General features: G+C 39.0%; 2 protein-coding genes and 1 long non-coding RNA gene across 9 annotated transcripts; 1 reads left to right on the forward strand and 2 right to left on the reverse strand.

Annotated features, from left to right (window-relative positions):
• Positions 1 to 878: 878 nt before the first annotated feature.
• fam3c (FAM3 metabolism regulating signaling molecule C) lies at positions 879 to 6,752 on the reverse strand. Of its 7 annotated transcripts, none has more exons than XM_035996158.1 (10): positions 6,618 to 6,752; positions 6,067 to 6,152; positions 5,842 to 5,946; positions 5,520 to 5,546; positions 5,040 to 5,163; positions 3,741 to 3,799; positions 3,284 to 3,334; positions 3,113 to 3,197; positions 2,835 to 2,961; positions 879 to 1,380 (listed from the first exon to the last, which is right to left on the reverse strand). In XM_035996158.1, the coding sequence occupies exons 2-10, from the start codon at positions 6,080 to 6,082 to the stop codon at positions 1,291 to 1,293; spliced, it is 684 nt and encodes a 227-aa protein (XP_035852051.1). In that variant the 5' UTR covers positions 6,083 to 6,152; positions 6,618 to 6,752; the 3' UTR covers positions 879 to 1,290. The 7 variants fall into 7 exon arrangements, with proteins under 7 accessions (XP_035852051.1, XP_031169410.1, XP_031169407.1 ...); XM_031313550.2 differs by having other exon boundaries at positions 5,040 to 5,160; positions 6,067 to 6,117; positions 6,622 to 6,736; XM_031313547.2 differs by having other exon boundaries at positions 6,067 to 6,117; positions 6,622 to 6,735.
• Positions 5,119 to 17,931, forward strand: LOC116060119. Its single transcript, XR_004107440.2, has 3 exons — positions 5,119 to 5,218; positions 14,469 to 14,560; positions 17,746 to 17,931. It is a non-coding gene; the product is annotated as an uncharacterized LOC116060119 (long non-coding RNA).
• Positions 8,488 to 22,602, reverse strand: si:dkey-159a18.1 (sortilin). Its single transcript, XM_031313546.2, has 21 exons — positions 22,019 to 22,602; positions 21,498 to 21,560; positions 21,059 to 21,135; positions 20,864 to 20,960; positions 19,127 to 19,294; positions 18,863 to 18,936; positions 18,556 to 18,602; positions 17,729 to 17,865; positions 17,520 to 17,603; positions 16,816 to 16,876; positions 14,387 to 14,539; positions 13,725 to 13,822; positions 13,514 to 13,613; positions 13,203 to 13,377; positions 12,892 to 13,085; positions 12,107 to 12,299; positions 10,752 to 10,868; positions 10,525 to 10,669; positions 9,924 to 10,030; positions 9,305 to 9,422; positions 8,488 to 9,180 (listed from the first exon to the last, which is right to left on the reverse strand). The coding sequence occupies exons 1-21, from the start codon at positions 22,274 to 22,276 to the stop codon at positions 9,166 to 9,168; spliced, it is 2,481 nt and encodes an 826-aa protein (XP_031169406.1). The 5' UTR covers positions 22,277 to 22,602; the 3' UTR covers positions 8,488 to 9,165.
• Between the last annotated feature and the right edge of the window lie 1,223 nt (positions 22,603 to 23,825).

A 23,825-nucleotide genomic window follows, 5' to 3' on the forward strand; every position in this document is an offset into this window, starting at 1 on the left:
CACACAAACTTAGAACATACCGCAAAGGCATATTTACATTGTTCTACTTTCACTTTTTAGGCAAAGACGAATGTATACATGTAAAAAAGAGTTATCTGCGCTTCTGCAGACCACAACAATCTGGTGCAACCAAGGCAGGACAAAACAGTGTAAAGTAACAAAAAATTGCCGGTGCAACACATATGTCTTCTTACTTAATAGTTTTATTTATTAAGGTGCATAACAGTGACTAACGTTTCGATGTAGGGTTACATCTTCAAGGACGCTGATGAAGATGTAACCCTACATCGAAACGTTAGTCACGCACCTTAAGAAATAAAACTATTAAGTAAGAAGACATCTGTGTTGCACCGGCAATTTTTGTTACTATACAAATGTATACATGTTTAATGGGATTGGAGTCACTAGCTTTGTTTTTACCTTGCAGAATTGCAGAATTGCATCTTAAAAACAATGTAAATTACTGCTTTTGAAAAAGTACTTCAGTAGAAACTGAACTGAAAATAAGACGGGAAGTCACAGCTGGTTAACAGAAATAGCATTACAAAAACTGATGATTGGGTATCACAATACAGTGTCTGCATATTAGTTGTTTCCTTTCTAGTTAACCACATAACACCTTTTTGAAGTGAAAAAGCTAACGGCCTATAACTTCTTTGGTTGTAAAAATGCAAAATGACTGTGGTAATGGTTAACACCTAGGTTGATACTGAATGTTCAGTGTCCACAGTGACTTTCAGTTGATCCACAGCTGATAACTGTTCAGAGTATGATGAATACTGTATAGTATAATGCATATTAAAAAAGAAAACTCATTAGCACAAAGGAATAACTACTTAGAACTTCTAGAAATAAAACACTTTTAATCCACTCACACATCACTAACAATACCATTTATTTTAAGAAATTATATCATTATTACAATGCTCATTAAATAAGGATCTTTGAAATCCTCCCCTAAAAACAAATATTTACAAATTTCACAGTGAATTTGGTACATTTAGTTATGATTTCATGACAAGACGCATCTTCAAACCCTGTTAATACAAAGTCTTTTAAATAAACGCAACTCTGAAAGAAAAACAAAGGAATCACAAAGTCATGTTGGTTAAAAACCAGAAATTCGATGATGAGATTAAGGCAGGGAGCAGATAATGGAAACTTAGCCCCCCCAAAGAATCTGGGCTATGACATCCATTCCCATCAGTAGCAGTGCAATAATGCAACGCTCTTGTTTTGGTAGGTAAAATAACAAGCTTGGGGGGGTGAGCGCTGTAACAATGACGCTTCTCAGTCCTGCCTCTGAGGCACGCAGCCTTCCATCTCCAACACCTCGGGCCATCCCTCAAATTTGTTAGTGTCTGCACTGTTCTTTATATGCTGAGGAGGTAAACACAAAACACACACACTGGGTTTATTACATAGCCTGTCTTTATAATGCAATGAGTATAGTATCCAGTTCAGACAGGCTCAAAGAGGCAGGGAGTGCCATGCTTGTGAATTGAACAGATGAAAAGGTTAAGACAGACAGAAAGAATAGATCACACTGCTCAACAACTGACAGTAACAGGATTGGGCTCTTTAGTGTATGATGAATGACTAACACAAGCTTGTGAATTAATACTATTATCAGAGTTTTAAATAAATACATTTTGTGGTATTGTTTCCATAAACTCACAGCATACTGCGAAGGCATAGGGTTGAGTCAGAGCGTGTTGGTGCATGCACATTTTGGTCTGTGGTAAAGACGTGGTCAGCAGTGGGGGTAATAGTGTTTGCTTTACAGTCACTGTGAGAGATTATGAGGTTAGCTGGGCATGTGAGTGTGTTTTAGTCACAGAAGTAGGGCAACAAAGTTAACAGGAAATGCATTTACATGAGAAAGGTTCATGGTAAGTTGAAGTCGTTTTGAAGCTTGTTTTGGAGCAAACTGAAGCATGAGGGTGGCTTGCAAACATCAGCACAGGCGTGTGACATTAGGTTGATTGCCAATTAGCAGTATGTGTCAGCCAGAAGGAGGTGGTTCTACCAACCTTAAAATGCTGCTTATCAGAGTGTTTTGTGGTATTTTTTTTTCACACAAACTTAGAACATACCGCAAAGGCATGTTTACATTATTCTACTTTCACTTTTTAGGCAAAGACAAATGTATATATGTAAAAAAGAGTTATCTGCGCTTCTGCAGACCACAACAATCCAGTGCAACCAAGGCAGGACAAAACAGTGTAAAGTAACAAAAAATTGCCGGTGCAACACATATGTCTTCTTACTTAATAGTTTTATTTATTAAGGTGCATAACAGTGACTAACGTTTCGATGTAAGGTTACATCTTCAAGTATGATGAATGACTAACACAAGCTTGTGAATTATAAGTGCTCTGTGTGTTAAAGGTTACATGTTTTGTCCTCATACTCAGTAATTCCATTATTGCCAGAAGAATGGGATGTAAACCAACACAGCCCCCTACGATTGTTTTAACACAGGGCTGTTTTCTGTCTGAATTCCCTACTTTAATTCCCAAGCACAACGCACCTTTTTAAACCCCTTTCCCTTCCTGAGTATGGAGGACAATCATATGCAGAATGATTGAATGCTGCTATAAAAAAAAAAACACTTGATTTGACTTGCAGGAGATCTTAAAGTAAATTTGATGGGGAGCTCTTATTTCAGTTGTTGGGGTGAACACTGATATTTTATATTTAATTTTTGGGAACAAATCTTTTCCTTCAATTTAAAATTTAATTTTGAGTTGTATATGGACTAGGCTACTGTTGTTGCTGTTGCTTACAAACAAAAAGAGTACGTAGATGTAATCATGTGTCGGCCATGTTACCTGCTCAAATGGACTCTTGGTCTTGATGCCTTTCCCTCCGACAAAGATCCAGTTATCGCGGAAGCCCAAATTACTGACAGCTGAGCTACCCAGATCAGAAATTAGCTTCCTGGCTTCATCATTGAGTCTACAGAACAAAGAAGACAGATATTATTTCATGGCCACACCTGCAGCGACACAGCCAATATTAGAGATAACTAAAGCAATTTGCATTAATCAGGAGAATCTAAACTGTATCAGTAAGAAAGGGAATATTGTGGGGGGAAAAAAGTCCTTACTTTGTTGAGGGATCATCAAATGAGGCCATCATCACGATTGTCCCTTCATCAATTTCCTTGAGGAATTTAATTAAGGGAGCCACATCTACACAGGGTTGCACATGGTTAGCACAATGTATCCGTATGTATGTATTAAATGTCTAAAAGAAAGAGATTCTGAAATAGACTCACCTCCTGCCCACATATCAAAAAAGTCGGTCTTAATAACGTCCCCTGTTTTCCCTGCGGGGGAGAAATATCCAATTTAAAACCACTTTGAATCTAATGTTACATAAAACAGGAGAGATTTAGAGCTTTTATTGCCATTAATTAATTGACAACCGCATACAGAACTGTTGTTACACACAAGTACACAATCTTGGTAGTGGTGCACTGCCGTTTGTTATAGGTTTACCAAAAGGCAGGGCGGTCAAACCTTTGTTTCTGATACATGATGTGAAATAATACAAAATGTGAATCTAGAAGTAGAACCTAAATACTCTGCAGTACAAAGGCCTATGACTTTTGAATGGCTACATTCATCATAGCACTTTGATTGCAACACTGCTGCAGTATTGTAGCGCTATCAGCAGTGGCTTGCCGATTAATCAATGACTTCGAGGTGTTGAACTGGAGCTGATAACGTTACCATCGACCAGGGCAAGGTTGATTCCTCTCCCCACGTTGTTCTTCACACCGCTCATTAGTCTAAAACAAAGGAGGACAATGGGAATAGAGCACATATGGATATTTTCACGTGTACATCTTAATGACTCGAGGACAAAACACTTCCTATTGACATTGTATAGTCGTGGAGGGCAACAACAACAATATGGTGTGTTATAAACCATTTATTAAATGTTTGCATTACATTACATGTCATTTAGCTGACACTTTTATTCAAAGCGACTTCCAATTGAGTGCTTTCCACCTTTGAAGGTACAAACTCCGGACAGCAACAAGTAAGTGCAAGTACATTGGCTTTAAATAAGCCAAACTACAAAGAGCCACATGAAAGTGCAACTTTAAGTTGTTGTTTTTTTATATACTGCTTATAAATGCTAAACATGAGGACTTAAAGTACAGTGTTACTAGGGCTGGGCAATATATCAATATTATATCAACATTGATTATGAGGATATCGTCTTCAATTTTGGATATCGTATTATCATGATATGACACAAGTGTTGCCTTTTCCTGGTTTCAAAGGCTGCATTACAGTAAAGTGATGGAATTTTCTGAACTTACTAGACTTACTAGCTGTTTTATTGTTTGCCTTTACCCACTTAAGTCATTGTATCCACATCATTGGTGATTATCAAAACTCTCATTGTGTTAATATCACGTTAGCAGTTGTTGTTTACGCTATCCGCCATTTTCCCAGTCCAAAATAGGCGATCTCCGAATGCGAATGAACGGACTCCATAGGAGGAAATGTCATTCTTATATGAGGCTCCTTTTTCAACTACAAGGTCAATATTTTGTTTCACTAACGACAAAACAACGAATTACGGAACTAAGCTTTTGGAGCTTTCCATCTTTACTCTCCTCCCTCGACTATTTTTGATTGGCTCGATAGATGGCGACCGGAAGAAGAACAGCTACAGTGAGTTGCTCAAAACCTTTCTTTTTAGTAAACTCTGGGTACACAAACAATGTTCTCAATGCTTGCGTTCATGTGTAGAGCCCCTGGTGATACTTCAAGCAAAGTTTCATGTTGTGTCGAGCCTTCTTAGTGTTTTAAAAATAGCTATTTTGAGGCTAGCATAAAAGTGCCCCTAGCACTCCCATTCAAAAGGCCATTTGACCGTAAAATACAGTAAATCTTAAAAGTGACACTTCCGTCCTAAATATGCTTTTAAACGAAAGTTTGACTCGGCTACATTCACAAAAAGACCCTAGGTTGCATTTTGGCGGGAGTTACGCTTTAAGATGTCACTTAACTTACAATTTGTCCTCCAGACAGATTCTGGGCCCCACCACACTGGCCGCTCCACTCGTCATCTTGAAGGCAAAGTGTCCAAGTGGACATGACTTAGACAGCCCACACTTGTACCTGACTGGCTTTGCTGCTGTGAAGAGAGAAAACTCCATTTACACAACAAGAACCAGGTAGCACAATATCGGGTAACAAGTGGTCCGATTACATAAGCCTATCCACAAACAGGTGCAGACACAGAACAAAAAGCAACATGAACTCTACCAAAAGGAATCTATTTACACTCTAAATAACGAGCACTAAGCTAAACACAAACCTTAAACTGTGTAGTTCTTTTCTATTGTCTGTGTGACACATGCTAATTATTACCATTCTTGTGTTAACTGGTATAGAACGATAATGAAAAAAGGGAGAACATGTATCAACGGTATCAGTCATTGAGAAGACAAAGCAAAAAAAAAAAAGAAATAATAATTTAAGCACACTTACAGACTTCATTCACTGGCATAGATCTTGCTGAAAAGCAGAAAAGAGAAGATGTCTAACAAGAGTTCCCGTAGGCACATCAATGGTAGTCATTTAAATGCAGCTCTGTGGGTAAAATCCCTTCCCTAAACACGTATTGCAACCCTTACTCTAAGGCAGAAAGGAAGCATATTTGGTTCCTGTAATGCCAACACAATCTACATCTCTCACAGTAACTGATTGAATAGGTGACATTGTTCCTTTACAACTGATCCTCGACCACTCCCTTTGTACAGCTGCTTAGGTCGATATCTGACGTTGTGATCTTGCACGAAATGTTACTCACAAATCACACTGCTCAGTTTGAAGTCGAGGTTGATCTCTAGCAGCTGAAAAGCCAGAAAGACAGCTAGGAGGAATGCAAAGATGAGCGCTGCAAACTTCAAAACACCTGAAAAAGTAATAGATAAGATACTAAGATAGATAGGATTTAGGATATTTTAAGTGTTATAACGTTATTATTGTGTATAACGTTAGCTACTGTATATATTTTAAAGAGGGACACACTTACCGCCAGTCCTGACCATCTTCGCCTCCAGCCAGTTTTTCCACAACTAACAACCTGTGGTGTTAAAACAATTTGTCAATTTTAACGATGTGACTCCGCGGTCTACAGGAGAAAGAGAGGGGTGTGTGCATCATAGCAATAGAGTGACGTTAACTTTAGCTGGCGACGGTACGCTGGCTGCTAATAGTCGAAATAAGATAATGCTAATGCCACAGAAAGATAGTTGCGTATTTTGAAGTCACTTTAGCTTTGAATTAGTAATTACAATGCACTAGCTAGGTTGTTATGATCCATTTTCTCAGCGTTAGTTGACTGTTTCATACTGTAACGTTACATAGCGTGGAAGCTACATTTTGAAAAGCTAACTAGCGTGAACGGTTTTATTTAAGTTGAAACCTACGTTACGATGATTCTTCTGCTGTATAACTTCCTCATCTCTGCCTACGTGTGCTATCTGACACCGAAATAACCCAAATGGGAATTCAATTGTAATATTAATTTGGAAGTAGCGTTAAAAAGTATATTTTAGATGAATGCTCACACCTTGCTTAACATTACCTGTTCAATTGCCACGGTAACCACGAAACCCTCGGTCTGACTACCGAAACCCTAAACTGACAACATTCGTGTAATGACAGCTGAACTGAGATGGTTAGAGGGCGAAGAGACGGCAGGATGCTCCACTCCGTCGAAAAAAACAAAGACGAACAAGCAGGCAGATCTGTACAGTGGGATTTAGTTATTGTGTTTTTTAGTAGCCACAAAGCAGAAGAGCAAGTTATGAAAACGTCGTTTAAAAATCTAATCAAATCTTGACATGAAATATCAAGTTCACGATGACCAGATCATTAATACAATTATAATAGAGCAAAAATAAACGAAAACAACACATGTACAAGTCTAAATTTAGATTAGAGGTTATTTCATTCATTTTTTAAAGTTAGTGTTGTTAGTTAGAGTATTTGTTGTTGCACTTGCATAATATGCCACCAATAAAAGTATTAGTTTCTTTGTTCTCCACAATCAATCCATGTTGAATATTTTTGAATGTATTTATTGTAGAATAATGTTCTTACTATTTGCAGGTAAATATAATAAGAATGTAAAAGGTTTCCATAAGAGACCAAGTGTGTTTTGGTGTATAGCCTACTTATTTAGCTTAAGCCATAAGATAGTTAGGGTCACAGTGGCCTCGAGCAAAGTACATTGAGTAATAATAACAAGTGAAACAGGAGCAGAATGTACCGCTTCGCGTGAGAGCAAATGAAGACGAGACACAGCACAGTGGCCTCGACCCTGGTGTGTGTCGTGTGAAGATAACACTCCCTGTGCTGGAGAAAAGAGGGGGGGCCCAAGAAAGAAAGTATGATAAGAGATGAGGGGAAGTATAGAACGGGGCTCACACCCCCAACATTATTCTGAATGAAGAAGCCAATTATAAAAACATGACCACATTTTTTTGACAAATACATACGATGAACTTTCTTTTTATTTAGTATCTCTTGAATTGATAGGCTTATATATTTAGAATTTTGAAGTGTAGCCTAGTTCTCTGTATATGGTGAATTATACTTATTTGGTTCTTAAAGCAATGATCCCTTTATGTGTAAAGCACATTCAAAAGTATTTTATCCACATTGTAAATTAACATGTGAGATTTGATAATTGCAAAATTGCAACAGCCCAACATGGGAAATCAAGATCAAAGTCTCGCAAATTCAACATTAGGTAATCGTTTAGCAATAGTTTTACTTCTGCTTGGTCTTTTGAAAATCATGGTTTTGATATAAGAATGGAATAAATAGTAGTCTCGGTGGCCTAATATTGCATGTAGCCTAGGCCTAGGTTATAAGCCATCTCGCTGCATTTTTCTTTCACTCTGCAAGAGTGGGCAGGTTTTATACGAGTGAGACATCCTGTTAATGACTGATCTTTGTTGTTACACCGACTTCCTCCTTTTTCTTCTTCTCTGTTCACGAAACAGATGGAAGACGTTACAGCGCCCCCAGTGTCCTCTCATGGACAGTTTGTTAGAGATGTTTATAATACATATATACCCTATTACAGTGGTTCTCAAACTTTTTTCAATATTGTACCCGCTCTGAACAGCCTTTTTAAGCCAAGTACCCCCTGACCACCGCAAAACAGTTTTGGTAGAAAAAAAAGTCTATAGAAAGAGGTACAATACAGCGCCGGCAGTGATAGATTCACTAAACACCAACCTTTTTTAAGCAAAAACATTAAAATGGTACATTTCAAATGTTTAGAATCCATCACTTAATTCAGTCATTATCATAGTATAATTATTTTAGGAATTATGCATGACATATTTTTTTAATTAGCATTTTTGCAAACATTACATGTACCCCCATTTGAGAAACAGTACCCTATTAGTTTTTTTTTGTTTTTTTTTTTTATTGTTTTGTCTGTTGTCACATTGTTTATTTAAAAAAAAAAAAATTCTCTTTTCTTTTTTGCCGGAGTTAGCAAGAATGCTAATTTACATCCATAGTCCCTAAGCAGGTAACAAAAACAGAACATTACAAGCAACAATATATAGATGCAAGTATACAATACACAAGTAGAAGAGGACAACATACATTATGCAACATGTGAAGTTAAAAGTGATTCTGGTTTGCTTTAAGCCATTGTTTGAAATGAGTCTTAAAAGTGGAATATGTAGGGCACTCCCTTATTGCACGTGGTGGGATATTCCAATATTTACTTCCCTTTACTGACAGCAAAGTTTATCCAAATGTGGTGCGTCTATATGGCACCTCACAGTCCCCTCTAGCAATGACCCTGTCAGCACTCTTTTTAATGAATTCATTGATCAGATGATCAAGTACAAAGGTGATGCAACACAGAGTAAAAAAAAAACTATACAAATCAAAGAGCAAGCAAGCAAAGTGAAGCAATGAAATTAAGCACGCTCAATAAATTAAGACATTCTCAAGCTTTTCAGATTCTTAAAACTTGCCACGAAGGTTGCTCCCATCAAAACATCAAGAATAAGTCCATCAAAATGCCTTTGGCAGTCTTTTTCAGCACAACTGGTCTCAATCTTGAGTACTCATTATATCCATAGAAATGAGTCATGTGTCACTTAATAAGATCCTGGCAAAATAAGAACACAACAGTATTAGTATACATAGTGATATCACGCCATCTAAAACAGGTTTTGAGCTCAAAACAACATTTTGAAATGTAATAAAATGATACAAGCTATAATAACTCTTACATCATCTGAGTCCTGCAGGCAGGCCGTGCCATTGCTGCTGGTGGCGCTTTCAAGATCGGCTGGGATGCCATTAGCTTCATCCTGAATCTGGAGGCTGGAGAAACGATACACAGGTGACCTGTAAAGGGCGATATTTAACCAGCTCGGTCAGCTACTCTTGGGTGCATAAAGTATAAAAACACTTTATTAAAAGGACATGAGGATGAAGAGAGATGATTGTGAGGGTGGGTTATTATATGATTGTACTGGGGTGGGGGATTAGGGTAATGGGTCTGTGGTAATGGGATTAGCATCAATGAGCCAATAAGAATGCAGCATGCTTCTACCAAGATCTAATAATTCTGGTGATTGGCTGTCTAACGTTAGACGTCGTAGAGACACGCAGGAAAAACTCTGTTACACACAGAGGCTCAAGTAGTAGGAGCTGAAAAATAAATAAAAAGGTTTGTGCCGTAATGTGTAATGTTGTAATTTCTTTTTGTTAAAATGGATTTTATAAAATTGGTATCGAAAAAAGTATCGCTCAGGAACCGGTATTGAAGTCACAGTATTGGCATTGGTATCGGTACCGGTATCAAAGTTTTTTGAACAATATCCAGCCCTGTAGTGTGTAGCTCACCTGTTTCTGTAAACCACCCTCTTGACAGCAAAGACGGCTGAAACGATCGCTATCAGGACGATGACTCCTGCTCCTACACACACCAGGATCAACACCAGCCTCTCTCGCTAGAAAATACACACAACAGCTGTTAGATTCCTAAAAACTTCATGAACTGAAGATACACACACACACACACACACACACACACACACACACACACACACACACACACACATATACACACACACACAGGTTTGTGGCACTATCTTTGTGGGACCCATCATTGACATAATGCATTCCCTTGCCCCTTACCCTAACCTTAACCATCACAACTAAATGCCTAAACTTAACCCTTACCCTCACCCTAACCATAACCTAATTCTATCCCTAATCCTACAACCAAGTATTAACCCTCAAACAGCCCTTTAAACTTGTGGGGTCCAGCATTTTGGCCCCACAAAGCTGTCGGGACCCCACAAGTATACTGGACTCCCGGGTTTTGGACCCCTCGAATATAGTTAAACAAGAACACACAGACACACACACACACACACACACACACACACACACACACACACACACACACACACACACTCATTAGAGCAACACATCTACTGACCGGTGTGTCAAAGTGTGTGACTGGAGATGAGGATCTGGCAGGTGGGCCAGGGCTGGTTTTAACACCACAGGGGTTGATGACTGTCTGCACTGCGAGCTGAGGGCTGAATCCCCCCTCACACCGATCGCTCGGGACCTTACGGTACCTACAAACACAGTCAGAAGTGTGTGAGCATGTAGAGGAGGTGTGTCTCTTAATTTAAAAAAAAAAGGAGCGACCGTTATTACCCGGCTGTCAGCAGCTCATCCTCCTCTCCATTCAGACAGAGCTCCAAGGTTTTATTTGCAGCGTTGTGTTGTCTCAGACACTCGGAGGTGTTCACATGGCGATAGTAACCGTAGTCGCTGTTGAAAAGGACAGAGGTTAGGGCTTCACAAGGGAATATTCTCCATGCTGTCTTAGTTGTTGGCGCTGTAGAAGAAAAATGAATTACCTTTCATCATTCATTTTAGTTCATTCATTTTATCCTTATATCCTCTTTCCTGCTCACTGATAATGTTCCTATTATTTTCTCTGATCAACAAACTTCTGGTGTCTCCTGAATTAATTAAGTCTGTCTGCCTTTTGTCTAGCTTAGTGTTAAAAAAAAAAGAGGCATTTTACATTGGTCACTGTGAGTGAGACCTTTTGTTTAGAGCCGGAGCGAGCTCCAGTGGAGTTCACACTTCATTTAAACAAAGGACAGTTTTTCAATAGTTTGAGCAGCAGACGGTATTGGATATAGACCCAAATCTACTCAAATAGTTTTGTGAGCCAATGTCTTCTCAGCTTTTTGTTATTCTGTTGCTTCCTGTAACTTTGTATAAAAACCTGACCAGAAAACTCATTCTGTTCAGAGAGAATCCTACAGCTTCTTGTGAACTTCTTTCTCTACTGTGCAGTGAATAAAACTCATCTGAACCAGCCACTGAATTGGACCCGAGATAACTTTTTCTTCTACAGCTCCGAAACATGTTCCCATACAAGCTTAAAGGTTCAATGTGTAGGAATTTCTCCCATCTAGCGCTGAGATCATATATCGCAATCAACTCTCTCGCACCACGCAGTTCAAAGTACGTATTACAGCTACGGTAGCCTTCACGCTTCAAAAAGCCGGTCTCTTGCTCTTTTCAATATCCTTTCTCTTTTTCTGGGCGAAGAAGAAGACTCCTGTTCCTGAAATTTGGATTTTGAATACGTGTGGTCCTCCATGTTTTCTTCTTCAAACTTGCCGGGGCCGGGAAGCGACGATACCCATTAGCAGCATTAGTAGCACCTGTGAGTTTATCATGTGACAGCGAAAACATGAAAGGCGGAGCAGTATGTCCTGTATGTCCCTTACCGGCTAACGTATTTCAAGATGGCGCATGAATATGGAGCGTCTACCCCAGTTCATGCGAATGCAAATGTAACATTTCAAGCCAAAAGGAATACTTGGAATTGATGGTGGTGGTAAATATTCATGAAAAAGGACAAGTTTGTGAACAGGCAACACAGATTTTGATAATGAACAACTAAACACGTTACACACTGGGACTTTAAGGTCTGATCAAATGGTCTCAAAGGTCAGGTTTTACGATTTAGGATTCAGTGTTCAACGTACCATAAGTAATCTTCTCTGGTGCACAGGCAGGGGCTTTGCTTCTTGCTCACCACAAAGCCTCGCCCGTTTCTGCACAAAGATTGTTTCTTTAGCCTCCTGTATGTCTCTCTGACACCCAAGAGACAGCCCTGTCTCTCCAAGTCCCCTCCATCTGTAGCATGGGCCAACCACTCTTCATAGTCCTGGTCATTACCTGATAAATTAGATGAACATTACAACTGTCACGGACAATCGTTTCAAATTTGCCGGTTAAAATGAAATAAAAAAAAGTTGATAAATATCAAGTTGTATGTGACCAGGAAACACCTTGAGTGGTTTTCCAATCAGTTCACCAATCAGTGGCGGATCTAGAAAATTTTACACGGGGTGATAAACGGGTGGCAAGGGGTCTTAGCAGGGTGGCATGGGAAGGCAGTCCCCATATGAGTGTCAAATAGAATTATCTAATGCAGTTTTACAGTTTTTTCTCTATCATAGCATTTGTTTGCGCTTTTGTTTAATTATAACCACTGATAAAAATAAAACCTGTTTGTAAATCTTTAACTATCTAACCCTACACAACAGAAAACAGCCAATAACTGAAAGCATTTGTTTGAAAGCAAAGATTGTTGGGTCTTTGTAAATTATAGTGTGGTCTAGACCTACTCTATCTGTAAAGGGTCCTGAGATAACTATTGTTGTGATTTGATAAATAAAATAAAATTGAATTGAATTGAAAGCATGGTGAGCCCGGGGAAGACTACACGTGGTAGTACACAGCATTCTATTGTAGCATCTTGACTCACACTCTCTTGTAATGAGGCTCTGAAAATCAATGGTGACGGCCACCCACATGGGCTGGCCGTCCTCCTCAGGCCGGAAGCCCCACACGCTGACGTTCATGGCTTTGGTCCCCGGCTCGGATGCCAGGCCTGCAAAGAAGAAAGGCTGCACGGTGAAGTTGTAGGACTTCCAGCACTGGCCCTCGTCTGTAGAAAACCTGGTGATGAGAAATGGGAGCAAAAGTAGAGTAGAATGATATAAGAACATTCTGCCCTCCATTGCCAAATACTACTATTGTTCAATCGTGCATGAAGTCAAAATATCTGCTCAGTACTTGATAGTCTTGACTTGTCCTTCACGCTGGGCCTCCACAGCCACAATGAGACCCCCAGAGTCCAATATGCTGTAGTGGTGAGGACCCCTCAGTGTCCCCCTCCAGTTATAACCCCCGTCCGAGGAGACAAACACATCTGGATGCTGCGACGATGACAGAGAGTCACCCACAGTACCTGGAGAAGAGAGGAGATCATCTAGAGATACATCTTTAAATCATCATTACATTAGATTTAAGTACAGTACAGTAGATATCCCAACTGTGACATCATTTGTTCTGTGTATCAAAAGTAGACATTGCTATTCACTTACCATGAGCAATAACCAGACCAATTGCAGTTGGCTCAGACAGAGCCAGCATGGGAATGATGTTGTTTTTGCGACTGTGCTCTCCATGAATATGAAGGTTGCACTGTTGAAAAACACACACATATGAAGTATTAGTTAACACTGACTACCTTGTAGAGTATAATGTTAATATGCACATGCAGACTGGGATGAGATTTTTCTACATATAACATACATTCTTCACTTGCTCGCCACATTCCACATTGTCAGGTTTGTTAAGTTGCCTCCATGCCCCACCTCTATTAAAGGAAATGACGGATCTTATACGGCCATCTGCAACAAAACGCATCATTAAAGTCATACTTACAGTATTTTATCAAACTGAAAAGGTAAACAAAATGGCTGGTTGACAGGTTAGCTGTGTGGATATAAAGACAAGGATTAGGTTAAATGATACTGTAAGCCTGGTATTTTTCTATTTTCCATTGTCAGAAAATTACATTAGAAGACGGAAACCAACAATGTGTAAATCTTTAAAAATGTCTTGCAAATAGTTCCATTTAAAAAAAAAAAAGGCTCAGTAATTTTCTAAAACAGCTGTCTACTGTAGATTTTAGACTCAAACATGAGTATAGGTGCATTTGTTGGGGACTATTTTCAGCGGTGGATTAATACACATTTGGTGCTCTATTTATGGCAGCAGAAGGGTGTATGTGGGATTAAGTAAAAATAAACTATAGTGCCCATGCTCATCATAATGAAGGGACATGTCACCGAGTGCAACAATTTGGCCCTATAATGTGTTTTTAATAGTTTTCAGATAACAAAATAAAAGCAATAATTAATTAATAATGAAAAATTAGCCAAAAGTGTTCAAATTACACACAAGAACCCTACCCTTGTCTAGTTTATTAGTGAGGTAGACTCCTCTCAGTGATGTTATGTTGGTGAAATCGCTCTTCCTCTGCCCGTCAAACAGGTGGCGCGCCAGTGATTTGGAGAACAGGATGCCGCGGTCATCTGATGTGTACATGGTTCCAAAGAAGGTGTCTGTATTGAAACAGAAGAAAGGTGAGGATTTAGTGATGTTATAAATAAGATGTGAATCACCGTCAAAGAGATTCAGCACCTGGGGACAAGTTATGCCACGCTGGCACAAATCTTTCAACATCAGCATAATAACAAAAAGTCATCATCAATTTTATTTTTGCTGTGTGAAGCTCTCTCTCTCACACACACACACACGCACACGCGCATACACACACATTACACACCGTACGCACAAAGACATTACTTCAAATTACACAACATTTGAAAATACAAATCATATTTTACAGTTAACGCAATTAATCACAAACAAAAAAATTAAAATAAAAAAAAAATCATGATTCATTAAAATGGATACAGAATCTCTCTAAATTGATATTAAATATTGAAATATCTTTGAAGGTAATATTTCTTAAGTGATTTTTTAAAACTATACTGAGTGTTTTGTTGTTTTATAGTATTTGGGAGAGAGTTCCATTCACACATTGCTCTGTACCTAACTGAACGTTGAATTGATTTGGTTTTCACTTTAGGTAAAATAAAACTACCTCCTACTGCATGCCTTGTTGGATAATGATGTGTATCAGTACTAAAAGATAGTTTTGTATATAAAGTAAAATGTGTTTTGTTTGTTGGAACATTATGTAAAAAAAACTTAAATTAGTGAATACACAAATCTATTTTTAACTTTAAACCATGAGAGGCTTTCATGAATTTTATCAACATTTAATCTAAACCCACATGAGAGAGCCACACGTGTCGCTTTATTCTGAATCACTTGTAGTTTTTTATATTAATTGTTGAAGTGCTGGACCAAACCACAGAGCAGTAATCAAGGTGTGAAAAAAACAAAGCATGAAGTACTTGTCTAACTGTCTGTGGTGTAAAGTTTTTTGCACACCTTTTAATAACAGACAAAGTGTTGCCCATTTTAGTTACCAATTTCTGAACATGTCTATCCCAATACAATCTATTATCAATCATCACTCCCAAAAGTTTAGCCTCTTCTCTTTGCTCTACAGAACTTTGCTCTATGCTGAGTTCAAGTTTCGGTTTGGAACATAAAGAAAAATGAGTTCCAACCACTAAACAGGTAGTTTTAGATACATTGAGAATCAATTTGTTACTCCTTATCCAGTCCACCACTGACTGTAGCTCTCTCTGTAGTTTTGTATTTAAATCACCAATATCAGTTCCTGCTAAATATATAGTGGAATCATCAGCAAACATTGAAATGCTTGCTTTATCTAAAACAGATGGAAGATCATTGGTAAAGATTGTGTAGAGGAGCGGCCCAAGACAACTTCCTTGAGGCACGCAATGTTCCACAACCCTTACCATTGAAAAGCTTCCATTAAAGTAAACTAATTGTCTTCTGTCTGTCAAATAACTTTTCATCCATAATAATGCGGTTCGTGAAAAACCATAATATTCCAGTTTTTTTAACAGTAAGTCGTGGTCAATTATATCAAATGCTGCAGCGACATCAAGCATTACAACACATATTATTTTCCTCTCCTCCATATCCTTGAACCAGTCATCAACCATCTGAGTCAGGGCAGTGTGCGTGCGTGCGTGCGTGCGTGCGTGCGTGCGTGCGTGCGTGCGTGCGTGCGTGAGTGAGTGTGTGCATGCATGCGTGCGTGCGTGTGTGTGTGCTTGTGTTACACCCTGATCCCAAGATATGTTTGTCAGCTTTTGCAGTGTAAACTAAATCGCCCTCCCTCCAGCCAACAAAAGATAAAGCCCCTCTACCCCCATATCTCCCCTATTTATCTCAGCAGTACAAAAGTCTCATCACCTAACCCATACAGCACTAACTGGAGCACTGGCCAGGGAGAAAAAATAGTAATAATAACGTGAGAGGAAACAGAAAGAGACCTGAATGAGAAATAGGGGGGAGGGAGAAAGAGAAAGGAAGAAAGACTGGGCAGTTGGACTTGCATGCACTCTCAGTATGATGGAATGATTTGTCAGCAACTCCAAGAACTTGTGAAACCAGTCCGTCCTTTTTTAATGTTGAGCTTTTCCATTACAACAAAAGGGGCTGAGAGACCTATGAATACTGTCATGCTGTCTTCACAACATGGGCCTATTTGTGAACATGTGTCAAGCATGTTTTAAAGGTAGTTTTCTCACGTGTGTGTGTGTGTGTGTGTGTGTGTGTGTGTGTGTGTGTGTGTGTGTGTGTGTGTGTGTGTGTGTATGTGTGTGTGTGTGTGTGTCTTCTGATTAGAAAATATGGACAGAGCTTTTGTGCGTGTTTTTTTGTCTGTTACCTCCTGGGTTGTCCACATGCATGAAGAGCATATCTTCATCTCCATCCAGGATGGAGTAGAACTGCAAACACACACATATATTGAGTGAGATGTGGGTGAAAAAAATCTGGAATTGCAATAAAACAAAACCAAATGCGATGACTAATTTAATCTTTGCCATGTCTAATCGTCGTGAGAGAGAGTGTGTGTTTGTGCTGTCAACAGCTATGTATGTGGGTTGGTGTTTCGCCAGAAAAGAAGTGTCTTCAGTTGGTGTTGAAATAGGAAATGTTGACATCAATATTTTAACTTAAGGCAAACCAAAAAACAACCAGGCATAAAAAGTATGTGTTTATCTAAGGGTTTCAAACTTTCCCAATACCCAAGTCAGACTTAAAGTGGGAGAGAAACGTGTGACAAAGGGCATAATTACATTAACATCTGAACATTTCCATCCTGTGTTATGGCAGGTTATCGTTGGAAATATTTGGATACTACTGCCGATACAAAAGGTACCAAAGAACAAAAAGTTGTTCAATAATAAAAGATGCTTTATAAATTTTACCTGTGAAGAATGGTGTATGGGTTCCATACAACGTACATCCATGCATCCATGTTATTTTTGGGCAATTTGTTTGAAATAAACCCATATTTCTGATATAAAAAACATAGAAACGGGTCAAGTTTGACCCGAGGACAACACAAGGGTTAAATAGCTGTCTCACCTGCTCGGTGGAGGCGGAGGGGAGTAGTGCTCGGCTGAAGGTATCTCCTTGGTCCGATGAAAAATACATGACACGAGGGGATCTCTGGGAGCAGAATGATGCATCACTGTGTTATTATTGCTTGGCTTTATCATTTCGATGCATTGGTGTAACATACGTGATTTGAGTACATGCGTGCAAAGAAGAGGCTTTGTATTCACACATCTTACCGAATCCTCCATCACAGAGAAGAAGAGAAAGGCACCGATGTAGCCAAAACTGTAGATGTCCTCGTGGATTGTGGTGAAGGTCTGCCCCAGATCCTTTGTCCTCTTCAGCAGTAAATCCCCCCTCTCATCTGCATCAACTGTGGCGACAAGAAGCAAGACTTGGTGACAGGAATATGAGATACTCAGGACTCTTATTTATTGGTTTTCCCTTTGCTTTAATTTAATTAAGCCCCCCCCCATCCACCCACTCACACACACACACACACACATTTTAGCTTAAAAACTACATTTTTTGAAATCTTGATTGTAAAATGGAATGTGGATGGAAAGCAAAATCCATGTTAGTCAATCCAGACCATCCTCTTGTTTGAGATGAAATTTTCAGTGTGTAATGAATGTGCTTTATTCAAATATACCATAAATTGTTGTTGGATCCCACAACAATATCTTATTCTTATTCTTATCTCTTGTCATTTTTTTAATCAAATTGCCTTTTTGTATTGTATTTAATATTGTGTGTACAGCAATCACACTTTTACTACATACACACTTCCATTCATTGTTTTAATGCTGGTTTACTGCAGGAAGGATTTCCTCTTGGGACAATGAAGATCTAAAGTGAACAGCAAACAACCATACAATAGTGTTTCCTTTTTTTTAGATTAGATTTGATTGCACTTTAATGTCAGATTTCTCTGAATATTTGTCTTGCACGGTGAACACTTTGAAATCATAAATGAGTCCTTCAGATCATATAACTGGTCACATTTTTATACTCCTAGCTTTTGGTATCATGTACGGTAAGTGCATTTCATATAGCTTCTTACCTGTATCTGTTCGACTGTAGCTAAAAAACAAATTAATGCCGGCCCCCCTAATGGAAAGAGGAAGTTCAAAAATGTCACAAACACCAAAAGAAAATGTCACAACAATTTCTATAAGAACTGTTTTCACAGAATACGTTTCTTCTCCAGAAAACCACACACTGCATATTATGTCATATGCATGCATTCAAAACATTGAAATACCAATTGTAAATATACTGGCAGACAGCTTCACAAAATACGTGGTTCATCTAATATGTGATTTCTTTTAGACACTCAGTGTGTGGTTTTGTTTCCTGTTTATTCTCACCATGAGAAAGAATGCACTCCATCATGAACTTTTGTCCACTTAGCGCCAAAGTCCAGAGAGAGCCACAGACTGCCCTGCAAGTCAGGAAGGAATGTTTACCTTTACTTTCAAGGTTTGTGCTTGATGGCATTACGCTACATATTATGTGTGGGAATGTGTGTACGTTTTATCCAAGAGTATTAAACAGAGTAAGGGAGACCACTGTGAGCTTGTGAATTCAAATAAAAAAGTAATAGAAACAACATTTAAAGCAGTGCGACTCACATCAATGCTGAGGGCCACAAGGTAGTCAGGGTTGAGGAAGTGGTACGTGATTGGCTCAGCCAGGTGGAAGGGCAGTTGGATGAACTTAAAGGTTGCACCGGCGTCCGTGGAGGTGAAGATGACCCCGCCTGGGTTGTCCACCACCGGTATGTCTGCTGTCAGTATCACCTGTCAATATTAATAAATTAAAAGCTGACCTGAGATGCAAAGTTGATGAGCGTTTACTAGGGGTGGGAATCACCAGAGGCCTCACGATACGATATCATCACAAGACTTATGTCACGATACGATATTATTGCGATTTTAAACATATCGCAATATTCTGCAATATATTGATTTGATTGCACTTTAATGTCAGATTTCTCTGAATGTTTGTCTTGCAAGGTGAACACTTTTAAGTCATAAATGAGTCCTTCAGATCATATAACTGGTCACCCCTAGTAAATATATATATATATATATATATATATATATATATATATATATATATATATATATTGCAATATTCTGCGATATATTGCAATTTATTATCTTTTTTCCAACTTCAAATTTTTCCCAAATTCAAATGACATCCCCAAAAGGAAACTGTTTTATCTAAAAAGATACATTTATCTGTTTGTTCATCTCACTTCTTCAATTTTTTATAGATTGATTCCTGGCGTTTGTGTATCGATACTACCCTGGAAATCCAGATTTCTCGCGAGAGCACAATTTGAATTTGCTCAGCGAGTCACTCTGGCATTGAGTTATGATGTTCAACTATGCCCTTGTAGCGAGCTTCACCAATCATATCGGTGTATCTGATATAGGCGGGCCAGAGGCGAGCTAAACAGATGACAACAGTTTAATCTACCAGTTAGCTCCGCTGGTAGCTAAGCGTATGGGGCTCTGGATACGTCACCCCGTGTATTGTTGTGATTGGTCGTAGTGTTATCCAATTGCGTGCAATGAGATTTTCAAATGCATGCTTGGTGCCGCTCCTCGAATTGGGCCGTTTTCATTACTCGATGCCAGACCCTTAATCTTTCAGATTTGGGCCTGGATTTCCAGGCTATATCGGTACAGTATTGACACAGAAAATATCGCGATACTATGCTGTATCAATTTTTTCCCACACCCCTAACATTTACTGAACATAAGTTAAAAAGAAGGAAACCTAAAAATCACATTGCACTAATGTTTTTTTCTGGCTCTGTGCACAATTCCTGAGTACAAAAATCTGCCTGCATCTCAGAGAAAATGTCTTTTTAAATGTTTGAACTCTGCTTAACCCAAACAATTGTATCTCAAACCTCCCCTAGTTCACAAATAATCTTAATGTCATGAGCAAGTTGAAATTATATATAAAAAGCTAAAACAAAACAAAAAAACATACAAATTGTGAATATCCCCCCGCTTATCCTGAGCTTGATCTTGCTCTGCTCAGCTCTGTTTCAAGATTTAGTTTAATGACGGTGCTGCTCGGGCCCAAATGTCTATGCATCAGTGCATTTCTGTGGGTGTATTTTGAACATTTGATGTCAGCCCACAACCCTGTGAGGACAAGAGCAAAAACAGTGGTTTGACAGTGAAGATGTGGCACAAAATGATTAGACAGCGTGCAAGATGTCTTCACACTTTTTGTGAGGCAACATCACATACTTCTCCCCGAGTGGTAACACAGTTCCCCAACTGTAACTCTAAACTGCTCACTCACTACACATGCTACACACAGTGGGTGCCCTACTGTTGACTTACAGAGCTCCCTGGTCCAACACTGACTCCAAACTCCTCCCTTATGAAGGTGTTGTTGATCCGATGGGAAATGTCATGGAAGGATTTTGCATAATCCGTGCTGAGAGGAAAGAAAGACAAGATTTTACTGTGTGTTTAAGTTATTTTTAGGGTGTGCTGCTCATGTTAGTTCCTGTATTATATCAGATACTAACTCACCTTCGATAAAGTCTTGAGGAGCCGCCTACTAGGAAAGTATCTATTGGAGCACTAAATGTTGACAGCACCAGGACAACCTAGGGAATACAGCAATGTGGTTAAAAGTTTGACCAAAAAAAACAAAATCTAGTTCATTATGAAGATTTATGAAGTTATCATTTAAATTGGAGTATGACCTACTTTTTTAAATTTCTAAGCATGAGGGCGCTTCAGATAGATTGTTGAAAATATATATTTTAGACTTTTTTTTCAAATAATGGTAGGTTAAAAAAAACAAATAAATAAAATATTGTGGAATAAAGAAACTGCATGCAGTGACACAGATTAGATGAACAGTATGAAGTCTAATGTTTGTGTATCTCAAAAGAGACATGATTACAGCATGTTGTGTTAATGAGAGTGATCTGACATTGTGGTACTGTAATACTAAGATGCTCACCCCTGTACCATCGCCCACCCATGTGAGAATTACATGGGAGCCATCATCACCGTTAAACCCTGTCTAGGAGAAAAAGAGAAGAGATATTCACACATATGACAGAATTACCTCTAAAGTAAGTACTAAACAACAAAACTAAATCCTATAATACGCAATTTTCATTTCCTCTGCTTGCCAAAAAGTTAATTGGACTGATAAATATGACAAAAAAAAGTTCAATGATGACCACAGTAGATCATCAGTTTGTACAGTTTGCATTTAGTATCATGCTTAAAATTATTTTTGGTGCCATAGTTCCACTTATTTCTATTACAATTTCACCTAAGACAAATCTTACCTTAAATATCCTGAAAAAGCAGATACGCAAGACAAATATCACTACCTGTCCTAGAAACAACTTTATCTGTGTTCTGAAATGCATTTTTCATGCTTAATAAAATTTAAAGCTGCAAATGTATAGATTACGTGACTGATGGACATTGCTTCACTAAATCTTGTCTCATAACTTAAACACACCTCACCTCATACGTATTGTCATCCAGAACCTTGTGCTCGACGGGGGTGAGGGGGGTCCGGCAGGAGGTGAAGGGAGGACCGTGAAAAGGCCTGGGGTTGCCGGAGGAGCTGCTCATATCCCTTCTGGGTCGTGCGCGCGCTTGGCCCTGGCTCTCATCCTGCTGAGGCCGGTGGAAAGTCACCGTCCTCCCCCCGCGGCTGCTGCCTTCAGCACCCAGAAGAAGGACGCACACCCCACCGAGGACCACAAGTCTCCAGATCATATCCGATGCTAAAGTAAGGTGATCTCACTACAAATAAGAGTACCAGAGACCGAGATGCCTGGCGATACTGACTTGGTTATTTGTGTTGCGCTTCAAAAGCAAGTGGGGGTGGGACGTGGACGCCCGGGTCCTTAACATAAAAAGTGCTGTGTGAAGTGGTGTGTCCTCCACCAGCAGGTGTTTCTGTCACCTGGATGCGGGCATGCGGGCAGAAACACCTGCTGGTGGAGGATTTACATTTCAGGTGTATTTGATGGGAACGCACCTTGTGGCCATTTGTAACCAATGCATACAAGGAAAATGTGGGAATCAGTGTGACTCTTTGTGAGAGGTAAATGTGGTAAAAGGAGAAGTTATTGCGAGTTCTGACAGCAGAGGCGTAAATGCAGCATCACAGAGAGAGTTTTCTTCTTGGTTGTATTTGTAGTTGGCACGACTGAACGCAAGAGGACGTCATGTATTCACGCAGCTGGCTGACTCTCAGCCAGGTGCCTCAGGATACGGTTTGCGCTTTTACGCACAACAAAAGGATTAAACCTGCCTATAATATCTTTTAAATCAATGCCTGGAAGTAAAAACGAACAAATAGCCTATGTTACATATGTGTTTGAAGCCACTCCTTATAAAAAACTGAAGAAACAAGACAGGAATATGATATGATATGATATGATATTAAGCACAGCTGTTTTGACTTGTGACAGTTTACTTCATCCTACTACCATGGGAAATGATTCAGCGTAATGTGGAGTTGTTAAAAGTAGGTGGTATAAGTATAACCTATATTGGTTATATTGGTTACATGCTGTTTAGGGGAAGGTCGAATCACACATAAAATGAAAAGAGGTCAAATCCGCCAAGTATAAAACTTTGTCAGAACTTGTGCAATATTTCAAAGCATAAAACAGAATGGTCTTGTAATGACTCACCTCAGATGACTCTGTGGGTGTGTATGTGTGAATCTTACCACTGTAGCCATCACTGTATTCAATGAATTCAAGTATCAGTCATGTATGACTCCACCCTAATGTTCAAAAGTCATGTGAAAAAGGTGGCAAATAAAGTTAAATTTAATTTGCGAAATTTTAAACAAGTTAGGCCATTTCTTGACAACAAAGCTGCCAAGTTGTTTTTGTATACTATGATTCTTTCACATATTGAGTATTGTTTTACTAACTGGTCACTAACTAGCATAACTACTCTTAAAAGCATTGAATCTCTATTTAAGAAAGCCATAAAAACTTTTGATAAAAAGGCATTGTCATTTCACCATTGCGATATCTTAGAGAGACATACATTTTTAAGTTTTGAACATTTTAAACATTTCAGGTATGCTTGTTTGATATATAAAGTGTTATATAATCTTGCCCCCCCTCCACTGCATGGCTTCATTCGAAAACTTGAAAGCGGAGGAAGTACACGTGCCTCTGTAAAAGGGGACTGTGTGATACCATTTAGACGCACCACTTTTGGACAAAACGTATTGTCAATAATAGGAGGTAAACTCTGGAATAGCTTGCCACTCCCAATAAGAGAGTGTCCTACATTCAAC

The sequence above is a fragment of the Sander lucioperca genome, chromosome 20, assembly GCF_008315115.2.
Source record: "Sander lucioperca isolate FBNREF2018 chromosome 20, SLUC_FBN_1.2, whole genome shotgun sequence".
Classification (NCBI taxonomy): Eukaryota; Metazoa; Chordata; class Actinopteri; order Perciformes; family Percidae; genus Sander; species Sander lucioperca.

Excerpts from the sequence above, each read along its gene's own strand:
- fam3c (XM_035996158.1), bottom strand. Across the intron at positions 5,164-5,519 it reads TATGCCAGTGAATGAAGTCT|CAGCAAAGCCAGTCAGGTAC; the intron begins GTAAGTGTGCTT and ends CTCTCTTCACAG. Across the intron at positions 1,381-2,834 it reads CCAAGAGTCCATTTGAGCAG|CATATAAAGAACAGTGCAGA; the intron begins GTAACATGGCCG and ends TTACCTCCTCAG.
- si:dkey-159a18.1 (XM_031313546.2), bottom strand. The coding sequence starts at position 22,276 with ATGATCTGGAGACTTGTGGTCCTCGGTGGGGTGTGCGTCCTTCTTCTG. Across the intron at positions 21,561-22,018 it reads TGGATGACAATACGTATGAG|ACAGGGTTTAACGGTGATGA; the intron begins GTGAGGTGTGTT and ends TTTTTCTCCTAG. Across the intron at positions 10,031-10,524 it reads TCACACACTTTGACACACCG|CGAGAGAGGCTGGTGTTGAT; the intron begins GTCAGTAGATGT and ends TGTATTTTCTAG.